Source organism: Rousettus aegyptiacus, unplaced genomic scaffold, assembly GCF_014176215.1.
Source record: "Rousettus aegyptiacus isolate mRouAeg1 unplaced genomic scaffold, mRouAeg1.p scaffold_m13_p_17, whole genome shotgun sequence".
NCBI classification, from domain to species: domain Eukaryota; kingdom Metazoa; phylum Chordata; class Mammalia; order Chiroptera; family Pteropodidae; genus Rousettus; species Rousettus aegyptiacus.
The window spans coordinates 816,854-835,223 of NW_023416292.1; the positions used below are offsets into that span (position 1 = coordinate 816,854).

The 18,370-nt window shown below is 52.3% G+C and overlaps 1 protein-coding gene and 1 long non-coding RNA gene across 2 annotated transcripts; both read right to left on the reverse strand.

The window, feature by feature from the left end:
* Nucleotides 1-114: 114 nt before the first annotated feature.
* Nucleotides 115-7,249, reverse strand: IGSF8 (immunoglobulin superfamily member 8). The gene is made up of 7 exons (XM_016139352.2): nt 6,952-7,249; nt 3,526-3,903; nt 2,387-2,848; nt 1,640-2,047; nt 1,019-1,432; nt 536-666; nt 115-358 (listed from the first exon to the last, which is right to left on the reverse strand). Exons 1-6 carry the CDS (start codon nt 7,226-7,228, stop codon nt 551-553), a joined length of 2,055 nt encoding a protein of 684 aa, XP_015994838.2. The 5' UTR covers nt 7,229-7,249; the 3' UTR covers nt 115-358; nt 536-550.
* Nucleotides 7,250-8,976: 1,727 nt separating this feature from the next.
* LOC107508928 lies at nt 8,977-13,330 on the reverse strand. Its single transcript, XR_001596415.2, has 3 exons — nt 13,254-13,330; nt 12,586-12,700; nt 8,977-10,138 (listed from the first exon to the last, which is right to left on the reverse strand). It is a non-coding gene; the product is annotated as an uncharacterized LOC107508928 (long non-coding RNA).
* Between the last annotated feature and the right edge of the window lie 5,040 nt (nt 13,331-18,370).

Consider the following 18,370-nt stretch of genomic DNA (forward strand, 5'->3'; position numbering starts at 1 on the left):
TGGTGAAAACAGAGACCTGGGTCATCCAAAATAGGTTGTCAACCCCCAACAACCTCCCTGCCACACCCTCAGCCTCTTACAGCCTCATCACAGGGAAGACACAGCCAGCCTAGATTTTATAAAACAAATTTATTCACATTTTAGAAAAACTAATTCTAGGGCAGGGCTGGGTATGAGATCAACAGAAGGCCAGAGGAAGGAATCGGAAAGGAAGGAGTGGGGAATGGAGGCCATGCCCCCCACTCTGGGTAAGGGTAGGTCAAATAAATTAAAAGAACGTTGGACAGAGGGAGAAGGTATCCAGGCAACCAGAGGTGGGCTTGGTGCTGGGCTGGAAGACAGTCAACACCTGTAAGAACTGGAGAGAGCATGTGGTGTGGAATGGGCTAAGGAGAGGCCTGAGTGGGGCTCCCTCCTGGCCCTTAGTCCTGCCCCCTACAGAACTGTGAACTGGCTCCTCCTCCAGGTGGGGCTGGGGAGCAAGCAGCTCATCTCAGTGCTTGGGAAGGCAAGGCTAGGGGTTCTTTTTCCTCACCTGGTGGGGAAGGAATCACCGTTTTCGGAGTCTCTTCATGAAGCAGCAGGTGATGGTGCCAAGGACGGTGGCACCAGTGACTAGGGCAACCCCTGCACCGACCAGCAGGGGCACGAACAGGGTGTCCAGGGCTAGGTGAGAGAGAATAGCTGTATTCAGCCTTGGGTGCCGCTACTATCCACCCACTGTTCCACTGGAGTTCCAGCACCTTCTCTATCAAGTTGTCTGCACCCACCTCCTCCCCATTCACAGAGAGCCATCTCTGGCCTGCTCCCTTCCCTCTGCACACATGTCAACTTCTACCACTAAGAAGCCTGTGGCAGATGGGCACACGGGGGGAAAAAGCTGGATTTTCAGAACTCTTCGTGTGAGGTGATGTAGAGGGAAAGAGGGGACAGTAACAGGAGGATCAGATGATAAGGGAAGAACGAGCATGGGGCTGGAGGAAGGCAGTGAGTGGAAGTGAAGGCAGGGGTCACTCACCATGTGTGTAGGGGTAGACTGTGACAGGTCCCGAGCGGGCACTGCCTGCCTGGTACCAGCTATAGTCGGCATGCTGCACCCAGGCACTGGGGGCACAGTGGTACACGCCTTCGTCCTTGGGCCCCAAGCTGTGTAGTCTCAGCCGATGGCTTCGGGGCCCCACCAGCTCCACACTGACAGGGTTTCCTCCAGGCCGGACCCCCAGCTCTGCCACACCATCCTGGCCCACGCCACCCACTAGCTGGGCAGAGGCTGAGCTCAGGTCGCCATCCTCAGGTCGTTCCACCCACCAGGTGGCGGCCAGCCGCAAGCCTGGGGGGCCACCCCGCACAGAGATGTTGCAGAGCAGGGAGGCAGTCTCCCCACGGTACACTGTGCCTCCTGCCAACCATGCCACAGCCTCCAGTACCACACCTGTACAAAAAAGGCCATGGGGTCAGAGGGTGAGGGGTCAGAGGATATTGGGTCACGACCACTGTTCAAGCAACACCCAAGGAAACTCAAGGTGTCCCCACAATCTTAAAAGAAGAGGAGCATGAGACTGAGGCATGGAGGCAGCTGATGGAAAAGGAGAGAGGCATAGTGGAAAAGAGTTCTACAAGCCCAACCATCCCCTCTCACCTTCCTCCCGCACGTGCACAGGGAGGGGCCGGGATCGGGCACTGGCTGCTTCACGAAGCCGCGCGCCAGACCCTCGGACATAGGCCTTGGCAAGGCATCGGTAGGTGCCCGCATCACTAGGTCGGGCAGCCTCTAGCCGTAGCCTATAGGTTCTGGATGCCACCTTCTCCATGGCAATGTGCCGGCCTTCATAGCCAGGTCCCAGGCTGCCCACACCCTCTGTGTCCAACTGGGCTACCAGGCGGCCAGGCCCAGGTGCCCCTGCAGGTGCCATCTCCCAGCCTACGGAGTATGCAGCGTGACGGCCTGGTGGGGGCAGTGCCCCTGACACATTGCACAGCAGTTCCAAGGGCTCCCCTGGGCCAATCCGACGTTCACCAGGCCCCACTGCCACTGCCAGCTGGCTGGCTGAAACATAGGAAGAGGAAGGGATGTCAGAAGCAAGAGGAGGCACAGAACGCTTGACTACCCAACTGTAGTTCCCTTGAAAGCAGCAACTTTGAGGCTATTCATCTGACCCTCCCAGGTATGAGCATATCTCCAACACCCAGGGGCCTGACTCACCCCTCAACCATAGCCCTCCTATCTCCATGCCCAACGCGGAGCAGAGAAAACCCATCATGGGTACAGAGGGAAGTGATGCTAACAAGACTGCTCGCTCTAGGGAAGGTGGGCTCCCTGGTCAGGCCATGACCACCTACTGCCGGTGCCCACTGAGATACCATGGCTCCCAGCTTCCACACTCACACAGTGTCTGCACATCCACATGGGCCAGGACAGCCCTCTTCTCTGCGATCTGGGCCCAGCTGCCATCAGGATCTTGAATCCACTCAGTGGCAGTGCAGTGGTAGGTTCCGGCGTCCTCCGCCTGGGCACCCGCCACCACCATGCGGTACCGCTCAGCCCCCTCCTTGCCCAGTCGCAGGTCCCCTGCAGCTAGCCGCTCAGCATAAGGAGCACCAGCCTCCACAGCCAGGTCCGGCCGGAGTCCCACAATTTCCTGCAGAGTTGCTCGCCCCACTGGCACCTCAGGCACAACGCGTCCAAAGGACACCGCCAAGTGTGTGTGCTTCTCTGTGCTCGACCGTGCCAGGCAACCCAGTGCCAGCTCCTGCCCCTCGTGCACCATCAGGCGAGGAGGTGAAGTTGGGGCCTGGCGGCCTCGGGGCCCTGGGGAAATAGCTGACACCTGCAGCACATCTGGAAGAACTGGAGAGAACACCTGGACTGAGGGGAGGCTGAGAGCTGGCAGCCCTCCTTACTGTTTCCTACATATGACCTATTTCTCTACATAGACTGTCAGCTTCTGGAGGGCAAAGATTTCATGATATGTTATTTCTGCTGTAACTCAGTGGTGCCAAGCACAGTGCTGGGCACTAAGAGGCACTTAATAAATACTTGTCAAATTTCAGAGAACCAGCCCATCGCCTACTCACCCTTATATTTGGGACTGACCCCTATCAGAAAACTGGTTCTGTCTTCTTTCTCAGAAGACAAAGAAACTTGAGAGCAAAAATGTCACATGGTTTCACTCCTCCTACTCAATCTCTGCTTTCTTCCCTCCTCCCCCAGATTTAGATCCTGGCATCTCTAGGAATGGAGTTGAGTCACCCTATCATGGAATGGAGAGGGGACCAGACAGCTTAAGGACACTTTCCCTCTACCGAGAGGTAGCTTAATGGAATAAGAAGAGCAGTAGACTAGAATGGGTTAAAGTCCCAGAACCGCCACTAACTTGTTGGGGACTTTATGCAAGTCTCTTAACCTCTTTGGGCCTCAGGCTCCTCAGCAGCAAAACCTGAGGGAGGGGTTAGATAGGTCCCTCCTGACCCTGACTTTCTGCCTTTTCTAGGGGAGTGGCCCTGCCCCTTCCTGGGACGCAGTACCTCTCAGCTCCACCTTGCCACTGTAGCTGCCCAGGTAGCGATCATCAGTGGAGGGTGTGTAGCACTCATAAACACCGGCATCCTGGGCCTGCAGGCGGGCGATCTGGAGCACCACGGCATCACCCTGCAGACGCTGCACTTGCACTTCACCAGCCGCCACACGGGGCCCAAAGACAGCATAGGAGAACCGGGTATCTCTGGTACTGACAATGCCCAGGGCAGCCTCTGGGGCCTCAGGCCTGTACAGGAACCACTCAAAGTCCTGCCGGGCAGGACCCTCGTAGCCAGTAACATTGCAGGAGATGGAGATGGCTGTGCCAACCACGCGGTACAGTGGCCCCTCAGGGACCAGCACCTCCCGGGCACAGCACCCAACTCCTGTAGGGAAGAAAAAGAGAAGTTAGAAATGCCGGGGTCCCCATTGTATACCCCCACTACCAGCACCATTCTTAACTCCTGCCCCTGAGAGGAAAGGAAATATGGAGAAAGTTGGTACGCAGCTTGGGCTGTGTTCTGAGAACAGGGAAAGGATGCTGGGAGGTAAAACACCTAGGTCTCGAGGAGCTGCTATAGAGCTAGGTTTGCCTCAGAACCCAGAAACATCCATTTCTGGCAGGTGAGAAGCAGAAAGAACATCTGCTTCCTGCTCTAACCATTTCCTGATTCTAGCTGTACCTTGATTCTCTCCCCCCAGCCCCCACTCATGTCTGTGGTTCCGACTCTGGCCTGGTCAGTGCAGCCTTCTAGCTAAGAGATTCTGAGACCACATGTTCCCCCTTTCGCTTGAGAGAGGCTGGCAAAATCTTGGTCAGAAGGGGCTGTTGGCTCAGCTGTGTCACCTGGGCCAGGGAACTCCAGACAATGGAGCCAGTGGCCCGAGCAGGACGGGGCACAGACCCAGTCATTTCTCGCCACACACTGCCCTCCCCCCTCCAGCTGTGCTATGAGCTCACTGCTTCTCCTACCCTACAGAGCTTCAGAGGCAGCTGAGGCTTATGAAGCAGGAACAGACCTCTGCCCCAGCCTCTGGAGACAGAAGATCCCCCATCCTGTGCCTGCCAATAATTCCATGCTGGCCCAGCTGATGCACAAAGCAACCGCCCTCAACTCCCTAACAAAAGCCTTCATCTGCGTTTGGTGTGCATTCATTTACATATGGCTCCCTTTCTCTAGCTGCTCCTCCCCATCTTTCTCTCCTCATGCCAAAACTCTCTTCTTTACCCTACCCCCATTCCCAGGTCCTACCCAGCCCCAGAAGATACTCCAGTGGCTTGGAGGGCTCAGCTTCTCACTTTCCAACCTAGCCCCACTACAAGAGATCACAGAATAGAATGTAAGGAGGGCTAGGGCAGACCTCTGCCTCCATTTTACAGATGAAAAAGGTAAGGCAAGAGAAGTACACTGTCTTGGCCAAGATTCTACTGTCCTTGGATGGCTCCCAGAAGTCCCTGCAGAGGAGCAAAGCTGGAGAGGAAGATGGGGAGCTCCAAAGTGAGTGAGGCCTGAGGGGATGACCTCACTAAACAAAATGTCATTCCCAGGGGCATCCCCATGGCCTGCCTGCAGGGGCTAGAGGAAAACACCAAGTCTGGGGTCAAACTCTGCCCTCTGGCTCCTCCAGAAGCGCTTCCTTTGAAATCTCCTACTGAGCCAGGCTCCTTACTGTGGCTGAGTCACGGGAAGAACTTGTGCTAGCTCGGTTAGAGCACAGACTGGTTAGAGTCAGCCCCACTTCTCTCTGCAGCAATATGGCCTGGACCCATCCCTTCCTCTCCCAGGCTTCAATTTCCACACTGAAGAGAGCTAAGAGCTTCTACACTGACAGTGAGTGAGTGTGACTCAGGAGGGCCTTGCCTGAAAGCACTTCACAATCAGGGTGGCAGCGATGACACCTTCCCCCAGCCTCCATCACCCCCGGCCTCCAGGCAGACTCTGCTCAGAGGGGCCCCCTCCCACCTTCCTGGATCCACAACTGCTGATGCTTGGAGATCCCATGGGAAAGTCACCCCCACCACCTTAGGAAACCAGCTGCCAGGCAGCTCTCTCCCTAGCCAGGTCCCCTCTGTGTTAGCAGAGAGGGAAGGGAGAACAAACAGACTTTCTTTGCAGTCAGACAGATCATCTGGGTTCAAATCCTAGACCCAACACTCAGGAGATGTGTTATCTGGGCAAGTTACTCCATTTTCCTCATCTTCAAAATGAAATGTAAGTGCCCACAGATCTCAACAGGCTATTCCATCTCTGTGCATCTCACTTACCCACCTCCCCTGGGCTCATCTCTGTTCTACACTGCCCATTGGGAAAAACAATCCAAGTGCTAGGCAACCAGGCCCTCTGACATCCTCCTGCCTCCCACTCAGTGCCCTAAGGAGGATTCATTCTAGTCCCACAGGGCCCAGGGACCTATGCAGCAGGCAAACTGGTTGGTGCCACTGTGGAGCAGTTCTAGAAAAGGCAGCTGGGGCTACCTACTGTCAGCCTGCTCCTAGACTATGGCGGCTCCAAATCCTGTTGGCCCGACTACCACCACCCTCACCCTCGCTCCCCACCCTGTGCTGTTACTTCAAGGGTTTCAGTCTCCTGAACATCTGTACAAGCAGTCTCACTGTCTTGATGCCATTACTCCTCCCTAGACCGTCTCCTACAGGGAGCCCTCCAGTTCATGCCCAAAGCAATCGCACAGTCACTGCCTTCACGCATCCTTGCAGCAGAACACCCACCATGACAGAGACAGGGTGCTTAGAGATCCCAGCATCAATCTCCATGGAACCTTGTTTCTCCCAACGCAGGGAAGCTGAGACTAAGGAGGACTAAGACTAAGTGACAACTGGTGGGAGGCTATAGAGCTAAGTGCCATCTGGCAGAAGGCAAGTGGGGCAGATAGGGACCCAGCCCAGGTCAGAGATGGGGCTGAGAGAGGGAATTGGGCCCAATCCCAGAGGATAAAATGTATGTGTGTGTGTGTGGGGGGGGGGCAATTAGGGGAGACCTACTTCAAAGATCCTAGGCAGAATCAGCCCCTGGGCCTCCAGCCAACTCGGGGCAATTATGAAGACTGGCAGGCACTGCCCACGCAGGGCGGGCACCTCAGGCTGGGTCTGAAGCTGAGCGTGAAGCAGAGAGGCGTCAAACCATTTGGGTGCAGTGACCCCAGGATCCGAGTGTGCTGGCTGAGAGATGGAACCTGGCCTTCGGGAGCCTGGTGGTCCCTAGGGTTGGCACCTCAGTGGGTCCTCACTGTGCCCAAGGCTGGGGCCTAGAGCTGGGGTGCCTATACCCACCCAGACTGGATTGGCGGTCTGGAAGTGCCCCCTGAGGACGCAGGGGGCTGCGAAGGTCTCTGAGGATAGAGGAGGGCCAGGCTGGGTGCCAGGTAGCAGACACCTGCCGGGCGGGGCTGGGGGCTAACGCAGGGGCCGGACTTACCCAGCATTAGCAGCAGCAGCAGCGTAGGCAGCGGCGGCGTGGGACCGAGAGAGCCCATCCTACGAGGCCGGCGCTTGGAAGGCTCCAGGGAGCTGCGCGGGCTTTGGACTGACAGGGGTTCGGGGGGCGCATGCCCGGGTGGGGGGCGCAAAGCACAGCCGCAAGGCGTGGGTTCTCGGAGCGGAGCTGAGCCGAGTGGGAGATTCCAAGTCCCCTCCCTCCTCCTCCCTCTTCCTCCCACTGCTTTTCCTCCCTCCTCAACCACTCGGGAAATCATTCCCGCCCCACTGCGCCCGGGCTCCGCCCCCGCCCCTGTCGCCGGCTACCAGCCCCGCCCCGGTCCCGTGTTGGTCCCCAACCCCTTCTCGACCCCTCCTGACCCCTTCTCAGCCCTGTTCCTGGGTCCTGGGCCTCGGCCCATCCCCGGTTCCCGGTTCCGCGCCGACTTTGGCCCTAGCCCCGACCCCGCCCCTGTTCCCGGCTCCTCCCAGACGCGAGTCCCGGACCCCGGACCCTGTCACTGTCCCGCCCACCTCAGTCCTGGCCCCGCCCTTCTGGCCCCGCCCCTATCCCTGGCTCTGCTGGGAACCCGGTCCTGGACCTGGGCCCGGCTCTGCCCCCACTCCAACCCATGTGCGACCGCAGCGCCTGGACTCAGCGAAACCCCATCCGCCACGTAAGAGTGCACCCTGCCTCGCACCTGCCGGCCTCTCCATGAGAGTTGGGTGCAGGGGCTCTGAGGTCGTTAAGGTGACTGTGGCCACGCACTTAAAATTCAGTTATTTGCTCTGAGCCGCTAGGCCTCATTGCAAACTCCGCTAAAGTGGGCATGGGCGGGACCCATGAGTTCCAGACACGGAGGATCTGGGCCGAAGGGCGAGTCAGGGCCCATAAGGTCACTGGAGACCTGTTTGCCACTCCCTCAGGGCAGAATCAGAGGAAGCGGGCCGGCTGGGTGCCTTCACTTCCTGGTTGGTGATCCCGGTCTATTTGCTTAACCTCTTTCTACCCCAGTTTTCTTGTTGGCAAATTGATGTGGGTATTTGTGAGGGTTAATTGAGATAATACACATAAAGTGCTTGGCAAAATAAGAGATAAAGTGTTTTTGTTTTTAAATAAAATAGGAGATAGGATGTTCTCTTTTTTAAATTATTTAAACTGCTTACTAAGAGGTTTTGTTTAGACTTAAGAGGGTGAACTTGTGGTTCGGGTGAAGGAGCCTCTATTTCCAGTGAAGAAAGATGGTCTTCTCTCTGCACTGGAAAGGGGTGGGGGCTGCCCTGGAGGTGGGAGAATGGAAGAGGCCTCTTTCCTAGGGACTCTGTCTCTTCTTCACTAAATAGAAGGCGGAGAGTAGGGAGAGGCAGGAAGGTTGTGGCCAGAATGGGGAGAAAAGAAGCCAGGTCCACAAAGCTAAGGCTGCTAGAGTGACCTTCTGTGGGAGGTTACCCTGGAGCTCATCCAACATCTTCACCCTCAAACCCCCACTCCCACTCCCACAACACCCTTCTACTCACTCCCCACCCCCTTAGCAGAGGAGGAAACAGACCCTGAGAGGGTACATAGCACAAGCCAGACCAGACCTTCCCAGACTTCCTATTCCCAGAGCCTGGTACAGTTCCTGGCTCAGAGGTGTTCAATTGAAGCTACATTCAGAGACTGACCAGAGAAGCTCTGAGGCAGAATGCTGGGGACCACCAAGGGAAATCAGAGGTCCAGGAGCAGGGCAGTGGATGCCCCTTTCCTCCCACTCTGACATATGCACAGCCTGATTTCCCCATATTCATTTCACCTAAATCCATGCACAGGCCAGGTTGAGCTGTATGAAAACTGAAAGGCACAGAGGACTTCTTGGAGGAAAACCAGTCCCTTTATTTGGAAGTAGAGTGGCTTTAATGCCTTGCTGATGCTTGAGAGATGTTGCCAGAACTCTTCCTCATCATCCTAGATGCCATTTATGGGAAGCCTACAGGATAAGGCCCTTTTGGATATGTTGACATCAGAAATGTCCAAACCTGTAGAAAATTTTTACGAGTTTATTTGAGCCAAACATGACAATTACCAGAAGCAAATTCTCAATGGATTGAGAGAATGGCAGTTTTGCAGCTCATTTTATACATTCGAATCAAAGAAGGAGACAAAAGGAGGGTTACATAAAATCCATTGGTGGTAGATTAAGGGAACAAGAGAAAGCAAATTGGGGGAAATCTCTGGGATTGGATAAAAAGGCAAAATAGAGAAATGCATACTACTCTTACTTTGATGGGTACAAGATAGTTAATAATTAACATTTACAGCACGTAGAGGTGGTATTTGAGGAACAAGATAACAATGAGAATTCTGTGGTCTCGTGCTCTTTTGCTGGTGGTTGTACGTTGAGGGGCCTAGAAAAAAGTAGTCTGACCTTTCAAAGGTATGTTATCTTAGATGCAAAAAGACAAGAGGCAGGCTCACTAAGGTAAAGATTGACCCTTATTAAGGAAGCTAACTACAGGCCTAGGATGGGACTACCTGCCATGAGCTGATTTTAGTTAGGAATTTTTGTGTTTAAATCATTCTGTGTGGTTACTTACAGTCTCCAAGTTTGTAGGGCCTGCCACGAGGCCTCCACTGAGCTTGTCAGATTTAACATGTAGCCCCTTTTTTCATCCACAGATATTATTTCTAATCTTCCTAGCATATTTTGTCACGTGGTATCATTTAACAGCAGAGGAGACTGAGGTTCAGTGAGGTTAAGCATTTTGCCCAAAGCCACATAGCTTTTAAGTAGCCAAGGTATGAGGAGTTCATACCTCGTACCCAAAGTCCCAAATTTTCCCACACCCAATTGTCTCTCTTCCCAAGCCTCTCTACCCTATAAATTCATTCATTCAACAAATACTGACTAGGCCAGACCTCAATATGTGGGAAACAAGTCCAGCATGGTCCCCTGCCTTCAGGGAACATGCAGGGGTACCAGGGAGACATACCATAAGTAAGTAATAACATACCCCAGTACGAGTGTTATGAGAGGTTTACTCAGGAATTTGGGGGTAGGTTTGTATTGTGATTCCAGCAGTTATGAAGCTGAGGAAACTGCAGTTTCTTCGGTTGCTCCTCCCCAGACTGTAAGTTCCAGTGGCTGCCAGCAGGGGGAGCCCATAGCCCAGGCCTGAGTCACTCTTAGCCGCTTATGTAACTTGGAAAACTGTGGGGAGGAGAGCAAACCCCAGGCATGAGGCTTGTCACACATACAGACAGATGCATGTACCTGAGATAACACAGAAAAATTCGTGCAGAAAGACATCACACACACATCCCCACAGAGCGATGCACAGACACACACATACACACACAACACATGCATATGCTGCCAATGAGGGATATGTGGTATAGACATGAAAACACTCCTGTATCCTCCCAATCTGGCCCGTGATAAAACTGCACAGGCTTACCCAGCACCTTGGCTGATGCCTGTGGTGGGGTGAGCAGAGAAAGGAAGAAGGCAGCCTTGCCATAGGCCTCAGGCCAGCCCGAGACAAGAGGGAGGGGAAGCCTGGTATTACAGAGTCGTGGGTGAGGGGTACGTAGAGACCACAGGGCCTGTAGTCACTGCCATCACCTGCTTTCCGCTCGCCCTCCACGTACAACCAGTTATGAGCACTAGGCCTGTGTTTCACATGCTTGTTTAATTATCCCTCAAGATGACATATGTACAAGGTACCAAGGTGACACTGAGATGTCCTGAGTATCATTAAAGATAATTAAGACTGATGCTGTCCTAAAACAGTCTATCATCTGGCTGAGATGGCACAACCATGACACATAGTTCTCAGAGAGGCACATTCAAAGACAGGTCCATCAACATATTCTGACCTGTGCCAGGTCCATAACATGATCTCATTTAATCCCCACCAGAACCTTGTGAGGTCAGTGCTACTATTATCTGGGAGGGAACTGAGGTGTACAGAAGCTTAGGAACGTGTGCAAGATTAATGGATTAGTTACCGACCAAACTCGAATTTGAACCTGGGATTGTCTGAGTGTGGAGGAGTCTATTTTTCTAACCCATGTTACATGGCTTCTTAAAAGCTGACATGGACCCAACATTCACAAATACACACCCAGCTATTGACACAGACAGCACCTTAAAGAGAGTGACAAACACATCAAAGAAACAAGCACACATACCCACCAGATGTTAGACATATAGAAATGCCGCAAACACACATAGTACTTAGCTCTCTCTCTTTTAAATGCATATAAATCCTAGCTTGATGGATGCTAAAGATCACACACAAGAATGTTTATAAAGCCTTGACCCACACTGCCATAATGAGCCATGTTTTCCACCCACCCCAAAGGGAACATTCTCTCTGTCTACTTGTTGAGAGGCTTGAGAGGCTCAAGCAAAGAGGCAAGGCAGAGATGGAGCAAAAACCTGCCTTCAACCTGACAACCAACTTACACAGTGATGCACTGAAACAACTTTACACTCGAATACCTGGGCACACACCATGATAAAAACACAGACATCATGCGCTCCCAAACCCGCTCGCAGAATAACGGAGCCATCTCCCACACACACATATACACACTGAACCCTCTCCCTCCTTCCTCCCTAGCCAGGCACCCACATCATTATGGTGTCCTCTGTGTGTGTCTGTGTGTGTGTGTGTGTACTCCCTGAGCCTTCCTCTTGCCCCAGCTGAGCCCACACTCTTTCCCAAGTACTCAAACTTAAACTTTATGCCCAGGGTGTGGAACAGCTGTTAAGGAATAGAGGAGCCACAATACCATTGCTGGCCTTGGCACAATCCAGCACTGACTCCTGAAAAGGCCCTGCCATTTATATGCCCAGGATTAGTGCTAGCTGCCACCCACTCCAGAAGGCCATGGATGGATCCCTCTGAGCCGGAATCCCCTCCACTACAAGTCTCTTGCTCTCCAGCTCATAAGCTGGGCATCTGGGCTCCACCCCAGATGCACACCCCATCCCTCTCCTCCATTTCCAGTCAGTTAAGAGGGAGCCGATGGCACAGACATATGTCTGGAGGGTGGCATGGGCTAAGGCAACTCCCACTATGTGATATGTCTTCCCCAACCAGGCAGCCTGGGGCAGGGGAGGGGTATCCATCAAGGATGGAAGATAGCAGAGGTTTGGCTAGACAGAGGTTTTTGAGCTAGGTGTTGGAGATGAGCCTCAGGGGACGGAAGAGGGTTAGCTGAGGTAGCTGCCTCTGAGTCACTGAGGTTGGGCAAAAGACAGATTTGGTGAATAGGTCATTTACAAGTTTGTCCATACCCAGCTCTGAGTGAGGCAAAGAGGGGGCACCAGTACTCACTAATATTTACTGAACACCTGCTCTGTACTGGACTGCGCTCTGAGCATTGCATGTATCCGCACACAGTCCTCACAACAACCCACAGGGGAGCACGATTGTTACCTGTGTTGCAGACCAGAGAAGGAGGCCCAGAGAGATGATCTTGCTTACTCAAAATCACCTGGCTAGCAGGTGGTAGCTCCAAGATTCAAATGCAAGATGTTTGACACCTGAACTTAAGCTCCTAACATTCTTCTTCCTTGTGCTTCCCCAACCTGCACACACCTAATCATATACACACACATGTGAGCACACATATATACACACATACCTGGTGCCTATGCAACCTTTTGAAATAACTTTTTCCACGAGTGTATCTTCAGCTCCTAGCACATAATGGGAGTTCAATAAATATTTGTTGGATGAATGAATGCAGTGCTGGAGGCCTGGGAAAAGAGGAATCAGTGAGAGAGGTATGTGTGTGGTGGTACAGGGGCAGAAAGGGACATGGGGGAATTTCACACACCCGCTCACCTAACTCTGAGGTCCCAGCCCATTGGAGTATCCTAGGTGGGGAAACAGAAATGTGGTTCACTGGGATCCCTGAGGTAGAGGGAACTTTAACTCTCCCCACCGATCAGAAGACAGGGAATTTGAGGAGAAGTCTGAGGAAAGAGTACGGGAGCACACAGCCATCTCAGCCAACTTGGGTCCTGCTTGTCACCATTCTCTGGCCCAGTGTCACAGGCTCTTCCCAGGCCTCCCTCTAGACAGCAGCCACTGCCTCCTCTGCAGTCCACACCTGGACTCTCCAGGGCCCTGGCACCCCTTGGCTGCCCTGGCTGAAGGGAGAACAATTCAACTTCTCCCTAGTCCAACTGAAACAAGGTGGAATTTTCCCAAAAGCTCTCTGTTGGAAAGTGAAGGGAAAACAAAGCCAGAAATAAAGGTTACAAAAAACAAAGAAACAGACAGGAGGGTATGGATGAAAGAGCTCACCATGGGAGAGAGTGGGCCCAGAGTCCTGACACTGCTGTAACCCCTGATCCCACAGCACACTGTCCTCAGCCCTTTAATGGCACTTCCTGCTCTGCGTTGTCCAGGGCTTATTTATATCTGCATCTCCATTTGGCTGTGAGCATCTCAAGGTCACTGTTGGCTCTTTTTGGCTCCGCCCCCATGCCTAGCATAGTGCCTGGCAAGGAGTAGAAACTCCACAGATATTTGCCAAGTAATTGAGCAAGACAGTGGGCAAGTGCATGAGTGAGAGAGAGGGAAGCTGGGTCTTTTGTTTCTGGTAACCAGATCATTTCCATGGTGGGCACTGTTGCTCCTTCCAGAGTTTGTCTCACACTGGTAACTTCCACTCACAGCCAACAAAAAGCTTCACCTGTGTCAGCCTAAACTTTCCATCTCTCAGGAAACAACCTAGGCTATGCTCCGGAAAGAGAAGGGTGCTGGAAATCTGATTCATCTAAAACAGGAACTTTTTAGTCCTAAGGCTAGGACATTGAAAAGCAAGAGCAGAAAATAATGGAGCATTTAAGTTCTCAAAACAACCCTATATATTAGAGCTGTTAAAAAAAAAAAAAAAAAAGCGAAGCTCAGAGAAGCTAAACTTTGTCCAGTGAGTGGGAGACTAGAATTTCTTATCTAGGCTTTCTGACCCTGCAGCAATCTGGACCACATTACCATGTTGCCTCTGTCTGTATAGGACAAATCGTCATCTCAAGAATGAGCTGGGGCCTGGGGTAATGACAAGGGTATAGGTCCAGCCAGCTGGCAGAACAGGGTGATGGGGAATCCACGCCAGCAATACTGCCTGCTCCAGGTGGGTACTGAGGCATCAAGCATTGGCACTGAGGATGGCAGCTCCTGAACTAGATGTCCCTGGGGATAGGGAACTGGATAGAACAAACCTAAAAATTAGAAGATTAGGCAGGATAATCAGGAGTTAAGACATGTGAAATAAAGCTTCTGTGTTCCCAAGAAAGTCAGAACCAGACAGCACAGCTTTGAATGGACCTGGATTTACTAGCTTGTAGCCTGCATCCCCTACTTGGGGAAGCTTCCCAGTATCTTTGTATCTCTGTTTCCCATCTACAAAATAGAGCTATTGTGAGGACTAAACTAGGTAAAACATGCAAAGTACCAAAGTGCATCATTGACTCAGCATAGTGCATCATTGACTGTTAGCTCCAAGGAGCTAGAGATCTTAGGGACAGTCTAGCTAAGTGGTTCTCAACCCTGCCTGCACGTTGAATCATCTGAGGAGCTTTTAAAAGATACAGATGCCTGGGCCCTACCTCAGACCAATTAAAACATGATCCCTGGAGGTGAGGCCCAAGCATGCGACATTAATATACAGCCGGGGGTGAGTACTCCTACCCAGTCCAATGCCCTTATTTTATTGATGAGAGGTAAAGGACTTATTCAAGTTTGCACAGCTAGTTAATGGTAGATCAAGTTCTATATGGCAAGCTCCGCCCTCCCTCCAGTCCAGCCCAGGGTGATTTCCAGTACCACATGGTCCAGCCTCTACTCCCACATCTTTGGGATAGGATAATCACCCTGGTGGGAGACAGAGTCCAGGCCCACCCAGTATGACTCAGCAGAAATGGAGGTAAAGAAGTAAGGGGAGCTTGAAGAAATGAGGAACAGTCCCTGAGGGCTAGGAGCTGGCCCTGGGGAGATCAGGTCAAGGGATGGGGTGGAGGGGTTTGGGGACTAAATGGCATGAGATTCTAACAGAACATGACACAGGAACCTTGCTTGCCTTGATTGTAATAGTCTCTCCAGTACCTTGTACTGGCACACAGTAAGTGTTCTACAAATCCTGGGATAAAGTCTGAATAATGCAATGTCATGAAAATGAGTATGTACTATTGACTGAGTCTGCCAGGGGACACTCACATTCCCAACAGGAAGTGCTGAGAACATCCAGACAGAAGCGCAAGAGTGAAAGGATCTTGGACTTGCAGAGAAACTGAGGCACAGAGGAGGCCCAGCTCCCTGCAGCCCCAAGGAGAGCTGGTTATATAAGAGTAAGGCTGCAGCCCTGTGTGCCAGATGTTTGCAGGGCATCCTGTCCTAGCCCGGACAAACAGAGCTATATCCTGGGTCAAGTGGAGGGGGTCTGGTAAGGAAAGAAGGAGGTAGGAAGGAGGAGGGGGAGGGCCGAGCCATGCTGCCTCTTGATAGGGAGAATGGGGAGGCGGGGTGCCCTGGGCCAGTGGCTGGGTCAGATTTCTGGCCAAAGCAAACCTGCCTCAGGAGGCTGGGGGGCCGCTCCCTCCCAACCCAGATGGAATCAAAGACAAACAGGAACCCTAGAGGGCCCAGCTGTGACCCTTGCCCCCACACGCAGCAAGGCCCATTAACCCCAGCCTCCCCATCACCCCCGACATACTTTTCCCAGCCCAAAGATTCTGTGTAAATAGACTCATCTGGTATTTGCTGATTAAAAGCCAGCCAAGAAATGTCAGGTTCTTCCATCCTCATCCCCAGCCCTGTCATTGTCCCCCAAAGGTATTCAGACCCTGTTCTCTCTCACAGGAACTCTCTGTAAGAAACCAGGGTAGTCTCTGCCCAAACCCAGAGCCCTTCCTTGCTGCTATGCCAAGAGGAGTTAAAAGGATTAAACTTAATTCTGTGGGTCATACTAATAAACAAAATAGGGGTATCTGCCACTTGGATCTCCTGAACCCAGGTCTCCGATAGTTGGTTGTCGCACAGATAAAACCTTTGGAAACTTTGATTCACCTGAGCTGAGCTATGAGCTAAGGAGGAAGAAGCCTGGAATTTGGGGATCGTCAGAGATGCAAAGTGACCTCAGAGATTTTCTATCTCTGCTCCTCATTATTCAGATGAAGACAGCAAGGCCAGAGTGAGAGTAGCCCTTATCCAAAGTCACACAGCTGGCTAGTGGCCCCACCAGGACCAACCTCAGCTGGCCTGACTTACAGGCATGAACCCTTCTCATCAGGGCATAATAGAGAAGGTGGAAAGAAGTGCCCAGGACAACCCTGGGCCACCATGCTCAGGGAGGAAGGTTGACACAGGCCCTGGGCTACACTGCTGATCCTTTCCTTATTCTCCCTTAGACTTCCACCTGGATGTCTAGGGGGCACATGAACATGAAGCTATCCAACTCAGAGAGCAGCAAGTGTATGAAAGAGGTGGAATTGGAGCAGAGGCAGAGAAGCTGAGGGAAATTCTTCTGAGTGCTCTTTTCTCCATTTTCTGAATCCTTTCTAAAAGTGGTTTTAACAATAAAAAATGATAAGAATAATCTGGGAAAAGATGAAAGATGACAAAAGCAAGGAGAGACAGAGAAAGAAGTTTTTATAATCCATTTGGAATAGATTGAAAAGAAAGACCAGAAAAAAAGCTGAGGAGCAGATATCAAGGGAAAGATAGAGAGAAAACCCAGCACTGTCCCTGTGATCCAGTGGGGAAACTGAGGATGCAGCAGGACTTGGACAGCCACTCTGTGGCTCTGAGCCCAAACTTCTTACTACAAGTTTACTATAATCTTCGGGAAGTAGGAGGAGAGAGGTCTGGAGAAGAAGGGGGAGGGAAAAGCACCTTTGTCGGACACTTGTTATGGCCACTCCAGGCCTTCCCAGACTCCCCATCCATCCTATAACCTCAAGACAGCCTCTCCTTGAAAAAATAAATTTTTGCCCACACCCCCAGAAGGCCCTGGAAGCCTGACAGTGGTGATAAGACCACAGGCCCTGAGGAAAAAGGGAAAGGAGAATTGGAGAGAATGAAGGAGGAGGGAAAGGAGAGACTGCTCAGAGAGGGCTGGCCCCAGGGAGGAGGAAGAGAGGAAGCAGGGTTGGTGAGCTTGGCCCAAGTCAGGACTACGGCAGAGAAGTGGGGTGAGGGGGCGGGAGGAAGGACAGTGGGGGTGATTGAGGTTCCAAGTGCTCCTTCCTTCCCACTCTCCCTCCCTCTTTCTCTTTCATGATCTTGAAACAACCTTCAAGTCTGGGCTGAAGGCCCCAGGAGGCCAGTCACTTTGGAAACAAAACTGTTTCTTGGAGACCTTGAAAACCCACATGCAGCTGAGCTGCATCCCCACTCCTCCCTCACGCACATGAACATTCTCCCACGAACTCTCACGTACACCCATATTGGCCAAACACACTTGCACACACCGGTACACAAATAACATTTTTAACAAGATGACCACACATTCCAATGAGTGTTGCCCTCTCCTGTCTGACGGAGCTTCTGCTCCGGAATTACCATTTGGCAGCTTCCTGCGGTCTCTTCCCCACACACGGAACCTCACACCATTGTCCCTTTCAGCTGCTAGGACACAGTATGCACACAAATGTATGTAAGTGTACATTCCTCTGTCTCTTTTTGACCCTCTCTAGGTCTTGGCCTCTGTCTCCGTCTCTGTCTCTGTCTCTTTCTCTCTCTCTCATTCTCTCTCTCTCTCACACACACACCTACTTCCCAGAGCTCCCTATGCCACCCACACAGTTGACTCAGGACCCTCCATCCTGCCTTTTGTCAAACTCCTCTCTGCCCTATGACTTTCTCGCAAACCCACTCCCCAGATGAGTCACCCTGATTCTGCCACCTCCTGCTTTCAAGTCTTTCTTACTCTCTGCTTTGTTCCTCTCATTCCAAGGGCACCACTGGTTATGTTCGAAGGAAGCAGTAGCCCAATCCAGGCACCCCAGATCAAAGGACCAGGTATCTATACCCATGTCCTGGAGTCTGAGGTCCAAAGTGGAGGAACAAGAGGTAGACTCCCAGGGCTCTCATACTCACCTGGGCAGGAAGAATGTTCAGGAATATGTGCTAAGGAATGGGCCCTGGGTGTCCCATTCACCCTTCCTTTTGTCTGAGCCCCAAACATGGGAGCAGAAGTGCCTTTGGGACTGCATACTGGCCCCAGTGCAGAGCATAGCAGAGGCACTATGCTGTATGGGCACAGGAAGGACGATCTTTTTTGGTATAGGGCTTGGGCACAGGGACCAGAGCTAAAGCCTTGGAGGTACCAACAGGGAGAGGGTGAGGAGTAAAAAGGGTGAGAGCCAGCGCCTGACGTCTACCCATCTTCAGGTTCTAGGGCTAGTTTTTTCGTCTGTCTC